We start from the raw sequence: 16,907 nt of genomic DNA on the forward strand, positions 1-16,907 counted from the left end.
GGTCAGTGAGGTGCTGGGCAGCGGTCTCTGGATCTGACCTTGAGTGCCATGGCAACGTGCTCCTCAGTGGTGCCCAGGGCTTCCCTACCCTTTTCTACGTGAGTCACATCTCCCCATGCCCCCACCTCCCAGCCGAGGACAGACCCCAGGGCCTTGTGCATGCTAGTAGGCAAGCGCCCTACCGCTGAGCCAAATCCCCAATGCTCAACCCCGTGAGTCACATTCTGATTAGTGTGAACTTTAAACTATCCCACTGATGCCCTTAGCAGGTCCTGGGCCACACAGGAAAGGCACAGGGGGCTGTGCCATCATTTCTGCTGCCATTTGTATTTGTATTGTATCTTCCCTTTCCAGAGACAGTGACTACAGGGTCTGTGATGCTGGTAGGGGAGATGGCTTTGCATAACCTCTGACATCTCTGAACTTATTGTATGACCCAGTGTAGGCACATATGACTCAAAGGCCAGGATTCACCTAGGCCACCCAGGAGCTATAGAATTATTTGTTTCTGCCTGTCATTCCCCTCTCCTGTTTTAGTTTTTTGTTTTTGAAAACTGAGAACTGTCCTAAGAGGCTACCCTCTGGGTTGTTTCTTACAATGGCACATGGAAGAGAGGCAAGTGGGTGGCAGTGGATCACTGCTGTAGGGTATTTTCTGAACCAGGGACATGGCCCCTTTAGGAATATTACAAAGCCATGTAAAGGGAAGGCTACAAGCACTGTAGCTTCACAAAAGACAATTCTGACAGGCATTATGCATCAAAGGCAAGAGAAGCATATGTTCCTGTCCCTACACAAGCCTGACATCCCTCCTCATCTTCAGGGAGAGTCCAGCAGAGCCAGAACTAGAGAGGCCAGCTGTATCTATTTGTAGGGGAGTCCTCTCTGCCGGCCTAGCCTCCTGCGGGGGGGGGGGTGCTCCTTAGCTCCTTACCTGCATTTCTTCCGAATCCAGTCCTTAACCTGTAGGTCTGGGAGACTCATCCACTGGCCTTGGCTCAAGGTGACCATGGAACCTTCAATGGACTGCAGAGAAAGGAGTTCTCAGGCCCAGCCGGGACAGATGGTGCCCCTCCCCAGGGCTGAGACAAGTGGCAGGAGAGGACACATGGGAAGAGAAGAAGGTACAAGGGAGAACAGGGGTGGCTCCAAGATGATACTCACATGCCAGGCGCCCCCAGGGGGGTTCCGCCCCAGGACAAGGTGAGGGACAGCACGCTCCTTCTGCCGCTTCCAGGAGAGTACAGAGTCCATGCTGCCTCCAAAGTCTGTGTCAGGGCGCAGGAGGGTATCAAAGAGCAGGGCCACAGGGCTCTGGCTTCGGCCTTCAAGGCCCTCAGAAAGGTACTCCAGGTCCTTAAGAGGAGGCACAGGTCAATGGGGCCCCCAGAGGATAGCAGAGTCCCACTTTGAGGCTGAGAGAAACTGGTTACACAGGGACCTCTATGCTGGGTATTTTGGGGGACTGTCACTGTGGTCCTTCTGGGTCCACAGTGGGTGTTCTTAGAGGGAGTCCCTCATTGAGAACCGTGGACATCATACATAGTTAGACCACTGACATGGCATCAGTAGTCTCAGAAAACAGTCTAGCTGCTCTTGTCCTATTTTAAGGTTGGTTTTGTGGGCTTCTCTGTTGTGTGCTTGGTATTCCAGGGATACCTAACTTTTTCCTAGGAGAATACCTCTCACACTCATGTGTCAGACTCACCTGATCCAGGATGGAGACCCCTGGAGCCTCGGCCAGCTTTCTCTGCAGCAGGGGATGCGGGTGGATGGTGCCTGGCTTCACATAGGGGATGTGGCCAGACAGCAGGTAGGACAGGCAGATACCAGAAGGACCATTGCCTGCAGAGACAGGGCGGGGTGTTAGGGGGACTTGGCCTGGCTGTTTGCTCCTCCATTCTGTGAAACATTCGCCAAGTCCTTACTCTGTGTCAGATTCCATGTGTAATAATGATTAAGAAATAAACTAATGAGCAATAGCTGAAGGCTTTCTGTGTGTGGGTCCTATGTGAAATGTTTCTAAGCACACTTCTGCAATGATGTCAGTGAGGGAATGGCATAGAGAGGTTGAGTAAGTGGCCTATGTTCACGCAGCTGACAAAAAGCTAAGCAGGGCTCCACACTCACAGAGACAGACCCTAGAGCCATGCAAGCCTGAAACTTGGGAGTTCTGAAGTTCAAGGTCAGCCTGGGCAACTTAGTGAGCTCCAAGATAAAAGGAGGATGGGAGTGTGGCCCAGAGGCAGGGTGTTAGCCTGAGCTAGGAGGGCTGTGTCAGTGGTCCATCAGTGGGATGGATTGTACCAAGCCCTGTGTGTGTGGGGTGATGGCTGTTTCTGAGTCTGAGTGACCTTAAGCTCCTCCCAGCTGGATCAGAGCTTCCTCTGCCAGCCCAACATCTCTCCCCTGCTCTTACTGCCGTCAATCTGTTTCCACTTGTTTTTTTGAGACAGGGTTTCTCTGTGTAGCTTTGTAGACCAGGCTGGCCTCAAACTCACAGAGATCCACCTGCCTCTGCCTCCCAAGTGCTGGGATTAAGGGTGTGCCACCACTGCCCGGCACTGTTTTACTTTTAAAATGTCCGTTCACCTGATGCTTTCTCGGTCTTGCGGAACTGAAGACAGGAACCATTTGAACCCTATCTTTGTGTTCCTCATGTGGGCATCTAGCAGTGGTGGACAAGGGGTAACTGTGTAACGTTTTATACACATAGTGCTGGCCCCACGGTAAACACACCAGTTTCTTTAAGACAGCCATTATAGGCCAGCTTCAGCCTTGCTGGCCTCAGACCCAGGGGTCCCCAGAGCACCAGTGGACCCCCTGCCAGTGTGACACTTACCAATGATGACCACTGGGAGGGGCTCTGAGCTGCTGGCCCTGAGGTAGTCACGCCTCCAGGAGCTCATAGCTGGGGTTGGAGTTCAGCTTGAGGCTGGCAGTTGACCTGGGGAGCGAAGAGAAGCCCATGTGGTCAGGGACCCACAGCCAATTCTCAGCTCCATTCTGGCGCTCAGCACTGAGTGCAGGCCCTCAGGGGGCAGTCACAATAGGCCTCATCTCTCCTTCCTCCCCTCCCACATTCTCTGCATCCAACATGCCTGTCTCCAGTCACACGGCCCCGCCCTCCTCCCTAGCTGCCTGGGGACCAGGAGTCACCACCTCTACTGAGCCTTATGCTATCCTTCTCCCCACTTTATCTCAGGGAGTGGATTCCCTGCCCAGTTAGCGGGGTGGGCGTGGGGGTGGGGGATATAAGACGACTTCTTTGGTGGCTGCAGGGCCACTACACCACTGGCCTACGCAATAGATAGCTTCCTTACTGGTGACACTGGCTCATTCCCAGACCTGGAGCTTCTGTAGGCTGTGCAAGTAGGAGAATATTCTGGAACACCTGCTTGGGTGGATTTACTGCCAGAAAGGTCTTGCCTGACTTCCTGCTTAGGGTGGGGCTGGACCTTGGACTTGGGGAGACTCGACAGCTAGACTTGGGAAAATGCCAGCAAGTACCACATTCTGGAGTTCCTGCGCCCCCTGCTGGTCACAATATCTAATTGCTCAAAGCACCGGAGCTGCTTTCCCAGGTTGGCAGCAGGAGTGGGGCAGCCTCCCCCAGGAGCCACAGCCCTGTGTACATAACCAGGGGCCACAAACAATGTTGGGCCACGCTGGGGAGCTGGGGAGCAGCGTGTCCCTCCCACGCTGACCCTGAGTGGAAACTGCCGGCAGAACTTAACCCCAAGGCTAACTGATGATTAAGACTCTGAGACATCTTGCGGATCCCTGAGAGCTGCTGCGGATCCTGAGAGCTGTGGATTCACCTGGTGGCAGCACACTGATCTGAGGTCACACCCCTCTTACAGAGGAGGCGGAAATCTGGGGGTAGTATATGAACTCTCTAGTTTGGAAAAGCGGCCAGCCAATGATGCACCTTTACGCAAATCCTTCACAGGCCAACAAAACACAGCTGAGGCTGAGTGTGACTTGCGTGCTGGGACACAAACACCAGCATCTCCCATCAGGCAGGTCCAACCAGTCAGACAGGACAACTGACCTCACAGCAGCTTGAACCTGCTGTTGGCATTCAGTGCTCCCCTGCTGGTGACTGTGAGCCCCACAAGGGAAGTAGCAGTGGGACATGCTCCCGTACCTCACTGTGGGCTCACGGGTGGGCTCAAAAACCATTTCCTGGCCTCAGTTGTGCTCAGGCTTAGCATAGCTCCCTGACTTATAAAGAGGTGTTCTATGTCCCGGCACCTCCTGAGTCCCCCTCCTCCTCCTCCCTGGGAGAGTGCAGGTGGCTTCCTGCTGTCATTAGAAACCACATGGGCTCCCCATACAGGGCCTAAGAGGATATTGGAGTAGCATGACCGATGGCAGTGATTCCAACACCAGGCATTGCCAGACTTCCATAGAGCGTTGCCATTCAAAGTTCAAACCCTCTACACACACCAGTTTATGCTTCTAATATTTATCTGGGTGTTAAAAGTACTCTTTCAATCACTCCCAATTTACAGATAAAGAGACTGAGGCTGGAGAGCTTTGCTTCAAGGAGCCTGCCCTACATCTAGTCAGGGGGACTGGACTTGAGCTGGGCCACCCCATTCCAGAACCTTCTCTGTGCTCCTGCAGGTGTAGGGACTCATGCAGTGTGTGGTTGTACCCAAAGGCCTGACACAGGGTCAGTCTCTCACTGACTGACTAGAAGGTGCAGCTGTGGTCAGAGCCTTGGGGATTCAGGCTGCAGGTCTCAGAGCACAGTGTCCTCCCCAGTGAACTCTAGGTAAACCAAAGGGCCTGGGCTTTCTCCCTCCTGTCTCCACTATCCCCAGGAACAGCAGCAACAGAGTATAACACCCTGGCTGGGTGTTTCCTATGCATTGTCTCCTCTAAGCCTCATGACAACCCACTTCTCAGATGAGGAGACTGAGGCTTCAGGGGAAAAAGCCATGCCCCCAAAGCTTCAGAGCAGATAGTTAACAGAACTGAAAATTGACCCCTGTGGGCAGAACCCTACTAGACATTCCAATGCCCCTGACAAGAGCATGCCAACTATCCCCCAGAGACTTGAGGTGCCAACCTTTCACGGTAATACCCCGGCGGCACACAGTCCTCACTGGTGCCAGCAGGAGGCCCTGGCCCCACAGGCCAGATCCAAGGGGATGACCAAGTTGCTTCACAGGAAGTAGGATGGGCTAATACATTGGAGGACTTTGCACTCCAAGACCAGGCCTCTTTCCCAGAACAGCTGGCAGAGGCTTCACCTGGAGCTGCTGGATACCATACACATGAGGTCACCACCAGGCCTGGACTCCCCTCCAGAGGTCACATCCTCCAAGCTGCTCACCCTCACAATCACCCACAAACGCTAGCTACACATTTGTAAAGCAAAACAACTTTGTATTCCAGCTCCACTCTCTGGCTGTAGTTTGTAGAGTTGCAATAAGCCACCTGGTTTGTTTGAGACAGGGTCTCATGCAGTCCAGGCTCGCTTTAAACTACATCATGCTTCTGATGGCTTCCAACTCTGGATTCTTTGCCCACACCTCCCAAGTGCTCAGATTACAGGAGTGAGCCCCCCACCCTGCAGTTTAGAATAGCCCCCCTTTTTTAATGTGACAGTGTCTTTCAGAGTCCCGCTGGTCGGGCAATGGTGACATGAAACACTGTAATTTGCTAGTGTGAGGGGCCAGGGAGATGGCTCAGTGGGTACAGTGCTTGCTTCACAGCACGAGGACCTGAGCTAGGGTTCCTCATGCCCCTGTAAAAAGCAGATGTCTATAATCCCAGATCTGGAGCGAGGTGCCCTGGAGATGACTGGATGGCTAGCTGAATCAATGGGCTCCAGGTTCAGTCCAGGAGAGCCAGGGAAATGGCTCAACAGGTAACTTGTTACATAAGGGTGGTGACCTGATTTGATCCCTAGGGCCCAATAAAGATAGGAGGAGAAAACTGACTCCTGACCCCTGAGGGTGACTGTCTAATCACCTACTTTCTCTAGTTAAAAAAAAAAAAGATTAAAAAAAAATAAGGTGGTTTTCCATCCAAGTACTAATCAGGGCCAGCCTGGTTTACAAAGTGAGTTCCAGGACAGCTGGGGCTACACAGAGAAACCCTGTCTTGAATAAACCAAGATAAATAAATAAATAATAAATGAAAAGAAGATGGACAGTGATTGAGGAAGTTGCTAGGCACTGACCTCTGACCTCTACAGGTATGAGCACATGCACCCATGCACATAAAACTCTCAAGAGTTGTTGATAACTTTCCTGGTATCACATCGCAGATATTTCTGAGGTTGTGAAATTGTCACACTGGGGAGGGCTAGGGCTGTGTACCATTTGCCTCCAAGATACTCAAGAGCTGAGGTTTCTTATCCCTACTACACAGAGAAAGAAACTGAGGTAGGCGTCTTGTCTAGGTGTCAGACAGCCTAGTTTGGTCCCCTTCCCCTCCATTCCCAAACAAAGCAGCAAATAACAGTGATAGCTGCTTAGTGACACCAAGTCCTGGGGCGTGAGGAAGTGTGCACTCAGCCAAGTATTACCTGGCCTTAGTCACAATGAACACTTATTCCAAGTGCCCGCCCCACCTGAGCCCAAGGATTCCTGATGCCCCAACTCTATGGGCCACCACTCTCTCCAAGCACCTTCCAGAAGTTAAGTGCCCAGACCCCTTGGCTGTGCCCATCCGTGCCCGGCACACAGGACACAGCAACCACTGGGCTATAGATACAGTGGCCTCTCAGGATCAAGGCTATTTACATTTCTTCCTGCCAGAACAGCTACTCCATGGGCTGGATGAAGCTGTTGGGGAGAGTGGCCCGGGCACCTGGACATGGCCATGGCTGGGAGGAGCAGGGAGGATTGACAGACTCCTGCTCAGGACCAGGACCAGCTTACTGCCCGGCTGCCCTGTCTGGCTCCCCCTGCCCCGCAGCTGACACTTCCCAACCACAGCCTTGCCCGCCACTCACCTGATGGGCAGCAGCTGGAGGGAGCTGGTGAGCCTGGGTTGGCAGGACACTCCAAGGAACTTGGTCAGGGTGAGGGACTTAGTCACGGTGACCGGCTGCAGGAACAGGATGCCCCTTAGCCCTGGGGATCCCAGAGGCTGTGAGAGGCCCAAGGCTAGCAGGGGTATTTCACTGCAGGGCTGGGAGGAGGCGGAGGCAGGGGCGGGGCCAGGAAAATCACTTTCATAAGCGTGAGTCAGCAGGGGCCCCTGGGTGAATGAACTTGCCCCTGGCCAGTCTTAAAGGGCCACTGTTGGTTAGCCCCCCTTCTTGGACTCAATCTGAAGGAGGAACTGTGACCCTTGGAAGAGATCACCTGGTCTCTTCCCTAGGGGACAACTTTGCCATGTGCAACTGAAATGACTGGCCTGCTGGCCCCTGAAGTACTGGATGGAGCTTGTCCACAGGCTTCCACCCCAGCTTGTGGGGAGTGGGCAGAAAAAAGCCCTCAGGCACCAGCCTGACCCCTGGTAATCCCCACTGCAACTTCTTGGTTGGAGGCTCTGAACAAACCTCAGTTTCCCTGTCTGAAAGATTCCCTCCTGGGCTGGGGAGTGTGTGGGTCAGGAGGTTGTGTGGCATCTCCCTGGTCCTCACAGACTTCTCTTCCTGTAGAGGGGGTCACACCATCTGCTGAACTGTTCTTGAGTTTGCTGGGTCTGGGATGGCACTCCCCACATAGGTGTTCAGTGTTTGCTCAACAGAAGCAAGTTGGGTGGGGGTCTAGGTCACTGTAGACCTTGGTGGCCGTCACCTGTTCCTGTCATTATCATCTGTCACCCTCATGGTCCTCTCTGCTACCAGGACCAGAACTGGGGGTAGGTGTCAGGCTCTTGCTCCAAGAAGCAACTTTAAGAGTGATTCCACATACTAAGCAAGAAAGTGACACTTAGATGCAGTTTTCAAAAAGAAAAAAGAAAAGAAAAGATGAATACAAACACCAGATAAAGAAAGACAGGGTCTTTAGGACCACCTTGTAGAGCTGCTGGCAAACATTTTTATTCCATAAAAAGTCGACATTTTGCTTTTCCTGGCTTAAAAAATTATTTAAAATGCTGCATATAGGCCCTGGGAAATAGTCAGTAGAGCCGGTGCCTAGCATTGCATGAGGCTCTAGGTTCAAGCCCCAGTACCATAAAAAAAAGTCCTTCCACACAACCCTGCCTGCACTCATATGCATATGTTCAAACCTGGGCTCAGGCTGGGGGATGGCTTGGTGGCAGAACACTGGCCTAGCATGCTGAAAGCCTTCAATTCAATCCCCAGTACTGCTATACACAGACACAGACACACACACACACACACACACACACACACTACCACACACCACACGCATACACACACACACCACACGCATACACACATACACACACATGCACACACATACACACACATGCACCCCACACACACACCACATATCTCTGAGCCCTAGTTTGCACTAGCAATCTCAATAGGAGAGTCTGTTCCCCAAGAAGTACATGTTGCCAAGCCACCATCTGGCAGAGGGGCACGTCTTGCAGGGGTGGGTGAAGAGGGACGCCATTCTGGGTAAACAGGCAGGAGGCAGTGGTGGGGTGAGCATTGCTGGCTGCTGACCTGGGTCTAGGGGAAAGGCCAGGTACCTGCAGTCCACAGCCCAGGTATCAGCTCTCTCCTCTTCCTGCCTGGCTTCCTCCCCTGGGGGAGGGTTCTGTGTTGTAATTTATGCTTAGGCCCTGTGATCCAAGCTTTGGTTTAAAGCTCTGGTGTCTTCCTTAAAATTCTTGGTCATTTTTTTAACAAGGGCATGCATTCTGCATTTTTCAACTGTACTAGGCCTGACATCTTTCCTCAGCCTGAGTGGGAGCTGCCTTGGGTTGAGCTCCTCTGTTGAGACACTCCCCTCAGAGGTGTAGTTTACCCAGGGCTAAATCATTGGACCAGGTAATACAAGCTTCACAGAGTCCCTGCTACAGACCTCAGCTCAGTGCAGGTGTGCCTTGTGGCCTGGGGTGAGGAAACCCTTTTCTGCACCTCTCCAGTCTCAAAGTGTACTTCTCACACACCAGGACCTGGAGCAGGACTCTGAACTCAGTGAGGTCCCTGAGGAACGGAGCAGTCGCAGGGCACACGTCTGTCCCGGGGTCTGGCTGCATCCCGTCTCTCCTTTCATGTCCCATAGTTCGTGGCTGCAGCTTGGCCATGCTCTTGGATATGTAAACTGAGGCAAAGAGGGCATGTACCCAGGGTCAGGGTCTCCTATTTTGGAGCCTCAGCTGCCAAGGGGAGACTGGAGGCAGCCAGAGGTCAGAACCTGGAAAGCCAGGAAAGAGGGACTGGCCTTTCTCCAGGCTGGCCCTGCCCACGGCCCTGGCCTCTTACTGGTGCTGATAGGCACCTTGTGGACTTTCTCCTCCTTCCTTGTTTACCTGTCCAGCGGTTATCAGCAGCAGAACCATCGAGATGAAGATAAATACAGATGCCAGAGAAAGCAGGCCAAAGGGCGCTGTCTGAAGGTGCAGAGGGGACTTGTGTAGCCAGCAAGCTGACAGGAGTTGTGGGCTTCTCCTCAGAGCTCCTGGAGGTATCAGGGAAGGCAAGCAGGCTTGCCAGCAAATACACACAGGCTCCTGGGAAGCTTGAACTTCGGACTCATAAGAAATGAGCCTTTAGGACAGGCGCGTCCTGGGAGGCCCTCTTACACAAAAAGTTTATGGGAAGGGAGGCTGAGATTCAGCCTGCTCAGGGAACTTGTCTTCTGTTCTTTAATCCTGGCTATAAGATGTGCATAAGGCAACCACAGACTAAAGAGGGAGCATAGGCACTCGGTGGAAAAGGCTGGGGAGATGCTCACTGTGCACACAGAGCCTAAGTTCAGTTCCATGGCATCCATGTAAAGACTCTGCTTGGTGACACACACCTGCAATCCCAGCACTGTGGTGGCAAAGACAGGTGGATCCTGGGGGCACTTGCTGGTCAGTCAAGCTTGCTGAAATGCCGAGTTCCAGGCTCAGGGAGAGATTCTGTCTCAAAGAACAAAGTGGAGAGCAATGGAGAAAGACATTTGATGCTGACATCTGACCTCCACACGAGTACATGCATGTGCATGCACGAGTACATGCATGTAGGGTACATGCACAAGTACATGTACTCATGCACCCCATCCACCAATAGGGTAAAGTGTTATCAATATTTATACTGATTTCATGTAGGCTGTGCATCAAATGCATGTACATCAGAGCACATCCCAGCCCTGTGGATTACACATGTCAATGCCAACAGGGAATGTTGAGGCTGTAGTTCAGTGCTCCAGCACTTGCCCAGCACACTGGGGACCTGACTTCCACCCCCAGAGCCACAGGAGAAAACTCCCACATAAAATCAGTAAGGGAAGCATCTGCATACAGGTGACATCTCTAAGTAGAATAAGCCTCGAACTGTCCTTTCCCTCAGCGCATCTCTCCTGTTCTGGACTCCGGCTGCATGCACCTCAGACATCACTCGGCTCTGTTGTCAGACCTGGGGTGGCAGAAGCCCAACACCCAGTCAGTCCCAGGACCCATTAATCAGGAGTGCGAGCCACATGGAGCGTGACTAGGGGCTGGGCAGAGTGACCTCTGAGACTCAGTTACCACTGTAGTACCACAGGGCTTCCTAGGTTGCAGAGTGGATGTGAGCTGAGGGAAGGGCCTGGTGTGGGCGAGGGGCTTGGGCTTGCTCTCGTCACTCCTGTTCTCTCTCCCTGGCCTATCCCAGAACCACTCGGCAGACCCTCCCTCCATCCAGCTTCATCCCTTCCTGATCCCGGGAACCAGGTAATGTGAATAGATAGCTCTTACACAAGGCTGTGTCTCAGCCCAGGCTTACATGGCGTGAATGGCAGCAGAGCTGGGTGTTTCCCAGGAAAGGCTGGCAACGAATAAATAGTGATTCTCCACCTGTGGGTCCCGACCACCACGTGCGGCTCCCCCTGCAGTAGCAACGAAGTGGGCTGGGGGTCGCCACAACATGAAGAACTGCATCAAAGGGTCACAGCATGAGGAAGGTTGAGAGCCACTGGAACAAAGAGACTAAGAGGTTCAGGTGGGCAAGCACACTAGTGTCCAGTTCCTCAGGTGGGTGAGCAGAGCTGTGCTTACTTGCTGGCTGCCACACGCCTGGTGGGTTCTGGGTGGTTCCATCTGCACACCAGCCCAGCAATGGGAGCATTATTCTACTTAATCCCCAGTGAAGAAACTGAGATCCTGAGCAAACGGAAGCCTCAGCTGGGACAGAGCTGAGTCTGTGGCCCCACCTAAGTTAGGGCCCAGGCCCTTCTGACATGTGACACACAAATATTTGTGCAGGCTCACAGTGTCTGTGGCCTTGACCCTCAAATTTGCTGGTCCCTTCAGCAGCCCAGAAATGGCCAGATACCTTAGTAATGACTAGTTTACATATAAAGAAGCCCACAGGAGCTCCCCAAGCTAGAAAGGGGGTGAGGACCTTCCACTATAGCCTGGCCTGCCAGCAAAGCTCTGCATTGACACCTGGGACTCCATGTGGCTGACCAGTGCCTGCCAGTGCCAGCCTACTTAGGGGTCAGCACTTTGGGCTCCTAAGGGAGATTGGCAAAGATGGGGATCAAGGACCACCTCTCCCGGGAAAAGGAGAGGGGCTGAGCCCCAGGGAGGCTGTGCACACAGAGAGGAAGCTGCCAGGCTCCAGGGCCCTACAGCAGCAGCTTCCTCTACTTGCTTGGTTCCTTCCTCTTTCCCTTAAACAGTGGGGACATTTGCTCTAGGGTCTGGAAGGCAGTGGGTGTACAAGGCTCCAGCCCAGGTGTTCTCAGGATTCTGGTTCCATCCGTTCAAGCCATGTGAGCTCATGAGGCAAGGGGTTTCACCTCTCTGATGGATCCCACCTGTGAGATGGGAGGCCACTCCAATCATGCCCCTCCTTACAGTCACATGGAGAGATTCAGAGGCATGCTCAGACTCCTGGAACACCACAGAAACTGGGGGCAGTGCTAGCAGACCCAGGAGCTCACTCCCTGAGCTCCAGGGTCCTCCTGCCTCAGTCCTGGGTTTCAGGGAAGAAGTACAGTTTAGCAGTCACTGCGGTGGTGGTCACACATGTACCAGACCCCTGTTCCTACAGTCCACCTCCTTGCCAACCACAGGAAGTCATTGGGGGTATGAAAGACAGGCATTTTTCAGTGAGGTAGGCCAGCTGGGCAGCAGGGTCAAGGGTCATTCAAGGGCCTCAGGGAAAGTCCCAAGAACTGCTTGGTTTTCCTGACAAAGAATTCTGAACTCAGCGGAGAGCTTATGTCCACCCTGGGATCTCATCATTATGGGCAGTCCTAACCAGAATGGGCAGTGGTCCCTGGGGAGCTTCGGTCACCCCACTGAGAGCAAACACTGCATACCACTCCCCCAGCTACCTACTGGGAACAGATCAGTCACCACTGGCTATGCCCAGATGCCAGTATCCTGCAGCTCTGAAAAATGCAAGCAGAGAGGTAGAGGCAGCGGCTGTGTTCGCCTCGGCAGTGAGAGGAGCACATGAAACTGCTCTGATGCGGGTCCCACAGGTAAAGAGGGCAGGGAGCAGCTGGCTGGATGGCTGGCATCAATGCCTCCTCAACGGGCGCCTTTGGCTTTGGCTGGTTCCCCACGAGGATGGAACCAGGGTTTCACCATGCTGGACCAGTGCCCCACCACTGAGCCCCACCTCAGCCCTCTTCTCAAGCATGCTGTTTTGAGATAGGGTTTCACTATGCTGCCCAGGCTAGCCTTGGACTTGGAATCATCCTGCCTCAGCCTCTCTAGTAGCTGAGATCACAGGACTGTGCCACTAGGTGCAAACAGAATTTTTTTCCAAATAGATTTTAGAAACAAAAGTGATTTGGCCAGACAAGCATTTTCTGTCCTTCAATTAGACTCATTCATGCAGTGGGTCTCACCTGCCCAGCAAATAATCAAATGTTCATTGAATAAACTGAGTGAAACTTGCCCCTCTGCCGCCTCCCCCCACCTGTTTTTTTTTTTTTAAATGTATCCCAGGTTGACTTGCTGTGGAGCCAAGGAAAACCTTGAACTTCCAATCCTCCTGTCTCTACCTCCTGAGTACTGGCATCACAGTACTCATGTGGTTTTTGCAATGCTGGGAAGGGAACCCAGGCTGCATGCATGCTAGGCAAGCATGCTACCTACTGCGCTACATCCCTAGAAGTCTTGCGGCTTTCTGGCTTTTCTGTTTGACTGCTAGAACATTCTAGAGTATGAATGACCCCGTGGTGCCACATCACATGCTCCTGATTGATATGCTGCCAATGATTAAATCTTTGGCAACAATTCTGAATTGGCCAAAGGTGAAGACAGCCATGTGGCAAACCACGAGACCCTTCCTCCAGGAAGGTCAGCTTTGTTCTAGCCACAGAAGGGTGGAAAGAGTTGTCTGTGAAGTCAGAGACTCAGGGCTACATCTTGCCTCTGGTCTTGTTAGCAGTGCACACTTGGACAGCTCACTTCTCCGAACCTCCATGTCCTCATCCACAAGACGGAGATAGCAATGTCTGCTGCCCACTGTGGAGAGTTTCTGGCTGGCATACTGCAGGTCCTCAGCAGAGGGCAGACCCCCTCCCCTCCACTTAGCCCCTTCTGAATCACTGAGTGCCCGTCATTCCCAATACCTAGCCTTGTCAGCCCCGGGATTGCCAGGCCTGCCTTCTCCCAGCAGGCTAGCAGGCCCAGGGAAGCCCAGCCGCTCACACTGCCCCAAGCCTTCTTGACAGGTCTGATGCTCAATAGCACTCCAGAGCCACAGCTATGCGGGTGAGACCTCTACCACAGGCCTCAGTCTGTGACAAACTGCAAAAGAGTGACAGCTGCCTGACAGCTCCTTATCCTGGTCATGAGAAGGATTTCTGTTGAAAGAGACACTTGTTTCCAGGTCTGGAGTTTCAGCACAGACCTCCCACCTCACTGGTCCCTGTCCTTGAGGGTCTTGCTTTGTGTGGTTCATCAGAGGGAACAGTGGCTATTGGGGTGGGGTGGGGTGAAGATCCATGTACCCTGCAAGCTGGTGGCTGTTTTGCAAATGAGAGCCTGAAGACTTTAGGCTCCTGGCTGTCTGACCAGCATCTTCCCACTTCCATTTCTATCTAACAGGCTGTGACCTGCTCAAGTTCATTGCCCGGAGAGTTCCAGGAAGCTGGGCCATCGAGCTGTTTGCTCTCTGGCCCACATACTGCTGCCCATTGGTCCCCTTCTTGTTTTGGTCTTGTGTGTGGTGATTAAATTCAGTCTGTTGTTTGTTACTTTTACCCTACAGACCTTCTTTCCAGGGCAGTGACCTGCAGGAGGTCACAGAGAGGGTTGGAATTAGTCCTAGGGTCTTTCTCATCTCTATAGAAGAGCTTCAATGCCAAGCATTGGATGGCCCAGGACAGTGGCTCTGGGCTTCAGGCTCCCGTGACAGGATGTGGAAAGCAAGAGAGGCTATCTCAGTCAGACAGTGGTGGTGGTGCACACCTTAAATCCCAGCACTTGGAAGAGGCAGGCAGATCTCTGTGAGTTTGAGACCGGCCTGGTCTACATAGTGAGTTCTAGGACAGCCAGGGCTACACAAGGAAACCCTGTCTCAACAAAACAAAACAAAACAAAACAACAAAAAGAGGCCTATTCTTTCATACCCTCCCCCACTCAGCCCCTGCTGACCCCCAGGCATCCCTGCTGTCCTGGACTATCTCCAGCTCAGTAGTGCTGGCTGGCAGTCCACAGGATGTGACCTGGACACCCACCCCCAGTGCTCAAGGCTCTCGAGTGAGGTGGACACTCCGTCTGCATCCTTCTGCTGCCCTCTGAGTCCCTGCCTGGGCACACTTCTCTGGATCCATCTCTGCTTCTCCTGATGGGATGAGCAGGGACAGCCCCCGGTGTGGCATTTTCCATTTACCTGTACTCCGGGCTCATGCAACTAACTCATCTACCAGCCCATCCCACATTGACCCAGCAGGCTCCCGTTTGTCAAAGGAGACCATGCAAGTCAACAAGTGTGTCTTGCCTAAGTGCTGTGTGTCAGGGAGATAAAAACTAAAGGGAGCTTTGGAGAGAGTTGGGGTGTAGAATGGATGGGTTGTTTGGAAACCCTGGAGAAGGTTCTGTAGCAGGGAAGAGGTGGGGTATGGATCTGGGCACAGGAGGGGAGGCAGGGCAGGCGTTCTATGACAAGCCCTAGCTGAGGCTAGGCAGAGAGCTGGAGCAAGCCTGAGGGCTGGCAGGGATTCCTGTGCTGCCTGGATGTGGGGGCTAGCCCTGGGAGGGGGGATGGCACCAGTGCAGGATTTCTGGATGGCCAGTGAGAAAGTGATGGGCTTTGCACTGGTGGACTTGGGGATGGACTACAAAGTCAAGCAGCAGTAGTGTCCTACAACATGAGCCACCAATGTCCCCAAAGAAAAGCCCAGAGTAGTGGCTAACATGGACTCCTGTGGTGTAGACTACACTAGCAGCAACTGTCCAGTCAGTTGTGGCTGACCACAAGCTGCAGATGAGTGGAGACATCTGTGGTGTGGGAAGAGGGAGGGGAGGCTGAGCAAGGCCAGGCAGGAGGACACCCTTGAGGCAGGCCAGAGCAGGAGAGGACCAGAAGGTGAGAGATCTGAAGTTGGGTCATGATCATGGAAACTTAGAAGCCTGTGTACCTGTCTAGCTGTCCAGGGCATGGGGAATACAGGACTTGTAGCAATGTGAGTGCCTGTGTTAATGGCAAAGAGATGGGCACAAAGCCCACTAGAGTGAAGAGGAGGAGGCTGGGTGGAGCTGAGAGATGGTTTATTCTTATCACTCTGGGGGAATTTTGCGGGTTGGAAACTCAGTATGCTTCTCGGGGCTTAGGACTCCCTCTGGCCGTGATCCCAGCATTGCCTAGTCCTCACATCATGCTGGCAAGGGTCTTGTAAGTTGCCAAAAGTACCCACTGGCTCAGACCAGGGTGACTCGTGACCCAGAGAAGGAGGTGCTGGGATGAAGCAGAGAAAACTAGACTGGATTACAGGATCACCACCAAGACTGGTTGCCAATGGGATGACCTGAGATGAGTGGACTTGGCTGGGGGTGGGGGCGGGGGCTAGCTACCCATCCTCCTCCCAGGCTCAGCAGCTCCTCTCCAAACTCAAAGCAGAGCCTCTCTGAGGGTGTTTGGTTTAGAAGGATGGCTCACATCATCCTGGACAGAAGCCATACAGCTGACATCTTCAGCATCATGGCCACCACACCTTCATACTTGTCCATTGTCGAGGTTACTGTCACTGCACAGTGGGAACTGTGGGGACCATTCTGAGCTGTATTTGAGACTCCCTTGGGGATCAGGGACACACCCATCTTTAAGAAGGGACACTGTGATGAGCATGAGTTAAATACTGTAGGAGCTATGGGCCCTTGGATGAGTAGCGGAACCCCCTGCCCTACTGACACAGCCCGCTGGACAGGATCAGGCAGGCCCAGGATCTTGGCCTGATTTTTCCTCAACCCCAGTGTGCAGGCAAGTTTGTCCTGTCCTACAGCCTTGGCTGCTGTGGCTTTCTATAAATGCATGCCGGAGGCTCAGTCGGGCCTGGGCAAGCTTGGAGGTTGTGCACAGTTGGTGCCTGGGTGGAGGGTGGGGGCAGCCTTGCCCTCGGGGTTGGAGAGGAACTGTGGTCTAGACATCCTCTTCTGCAGTACCTCATGGAGATGGTACCCAGGCATGGAGGTCAGACCGTTGACTGGACTGACTCTGCTCCCATCAGTGTGTGCTCCAGGACAGGCCTACTTGCTGCTGTCAAGGGTTCTGGGTCAACTCCAGACTCCATGACCATTTTCCTATGCATGACACCATCCTTTATCTTGTCAAGAGGGCAGTCCCCATCTCCTCAACCAAGGACAAG

General features: G+C 53.2%; 1 protein-coding gene and 1 long non-coding RNA gene across 10 annotated transcripts in view; one reads left to right on the top strand and one right to left on the bottom strand.

The window, feature by feature from the left end:
* Positions 1 to 16,907, bottom strand: part of Osgin1 (oxidative stress induced growth inhibitor 1) — a 29,420-nt gene that overhangs the window by 1,860 nt on the left and 10,653 nt on the right. For 4 of the 9 annotated variants that reach the window (XM_040736121.1, XM_040736130.1, XM_040736105.1 and 1 more), the window contains 6 exons: positions 9,915 to 10,017; positions 6,977 to 7,097; positions 2,843 to 2,947; positions 1,709 to 1,845; positions 1,165 to 1,356; positions 935 to 1,026 (listed from right to left, as the gene is read on the bottom strand). In XM_040736121.1, the coding sequence (XP_040592055.1) occupies positions 935 to 1,026; positions 1,165 to 1,356; positions 1,709 to 1,845; positions 2,843 to 2,909 (488 nt within the window). In that variant the 5' untranslated portion in view covers positions 2,910 to 2,947; positions 6,977 to 7,097; positions 9,915 to 10,017. Of the gene's footprint in view, positions 1 to 934; positions 1,027 to 1,164; positions 1,357 to 1,708; positions 1,846 to 2,842; positions 2,948 to 6,976; positions 7,098 to 9,423; positions 9,443 to 9,914; positions 10,018 to 10,861; positions 11,011 to 16,907 lie in introns of those variants that run through there. The other 5 variants (XM_040736125.1, XM_040736111.1, XM_005073078.3 and 2 more) reach the window with 5 other exon arrangements.
* Positions 987 to 1,982, top strand: LOC121136211. The gene is made up of 2 exons (XR_005873347.1): positions 987 to 1,124; positions 1,675 to 1,982. It is a non-coding gene; the product is annotated as an uncharacterized LOC121136211 (long non-coding RNA).

The sequence above is a fragment of the Mesocricetus auratus genome, unplaced genomic scaffold (genome assembly GCF_017639785.1).
Source record: "Mesocricetus auratus isolate SY011 unplaced genomic scaffold, BCM_Maur_2.0 Super-Scaffold_6723, whole genome shotgun sequence".
Lineage (NCBI taxonomy): Eukaryota > Metazoa > Chordata > Mammalia > Rodentia > Cricetidae > Mesocricetus > Mesocricetus auratus.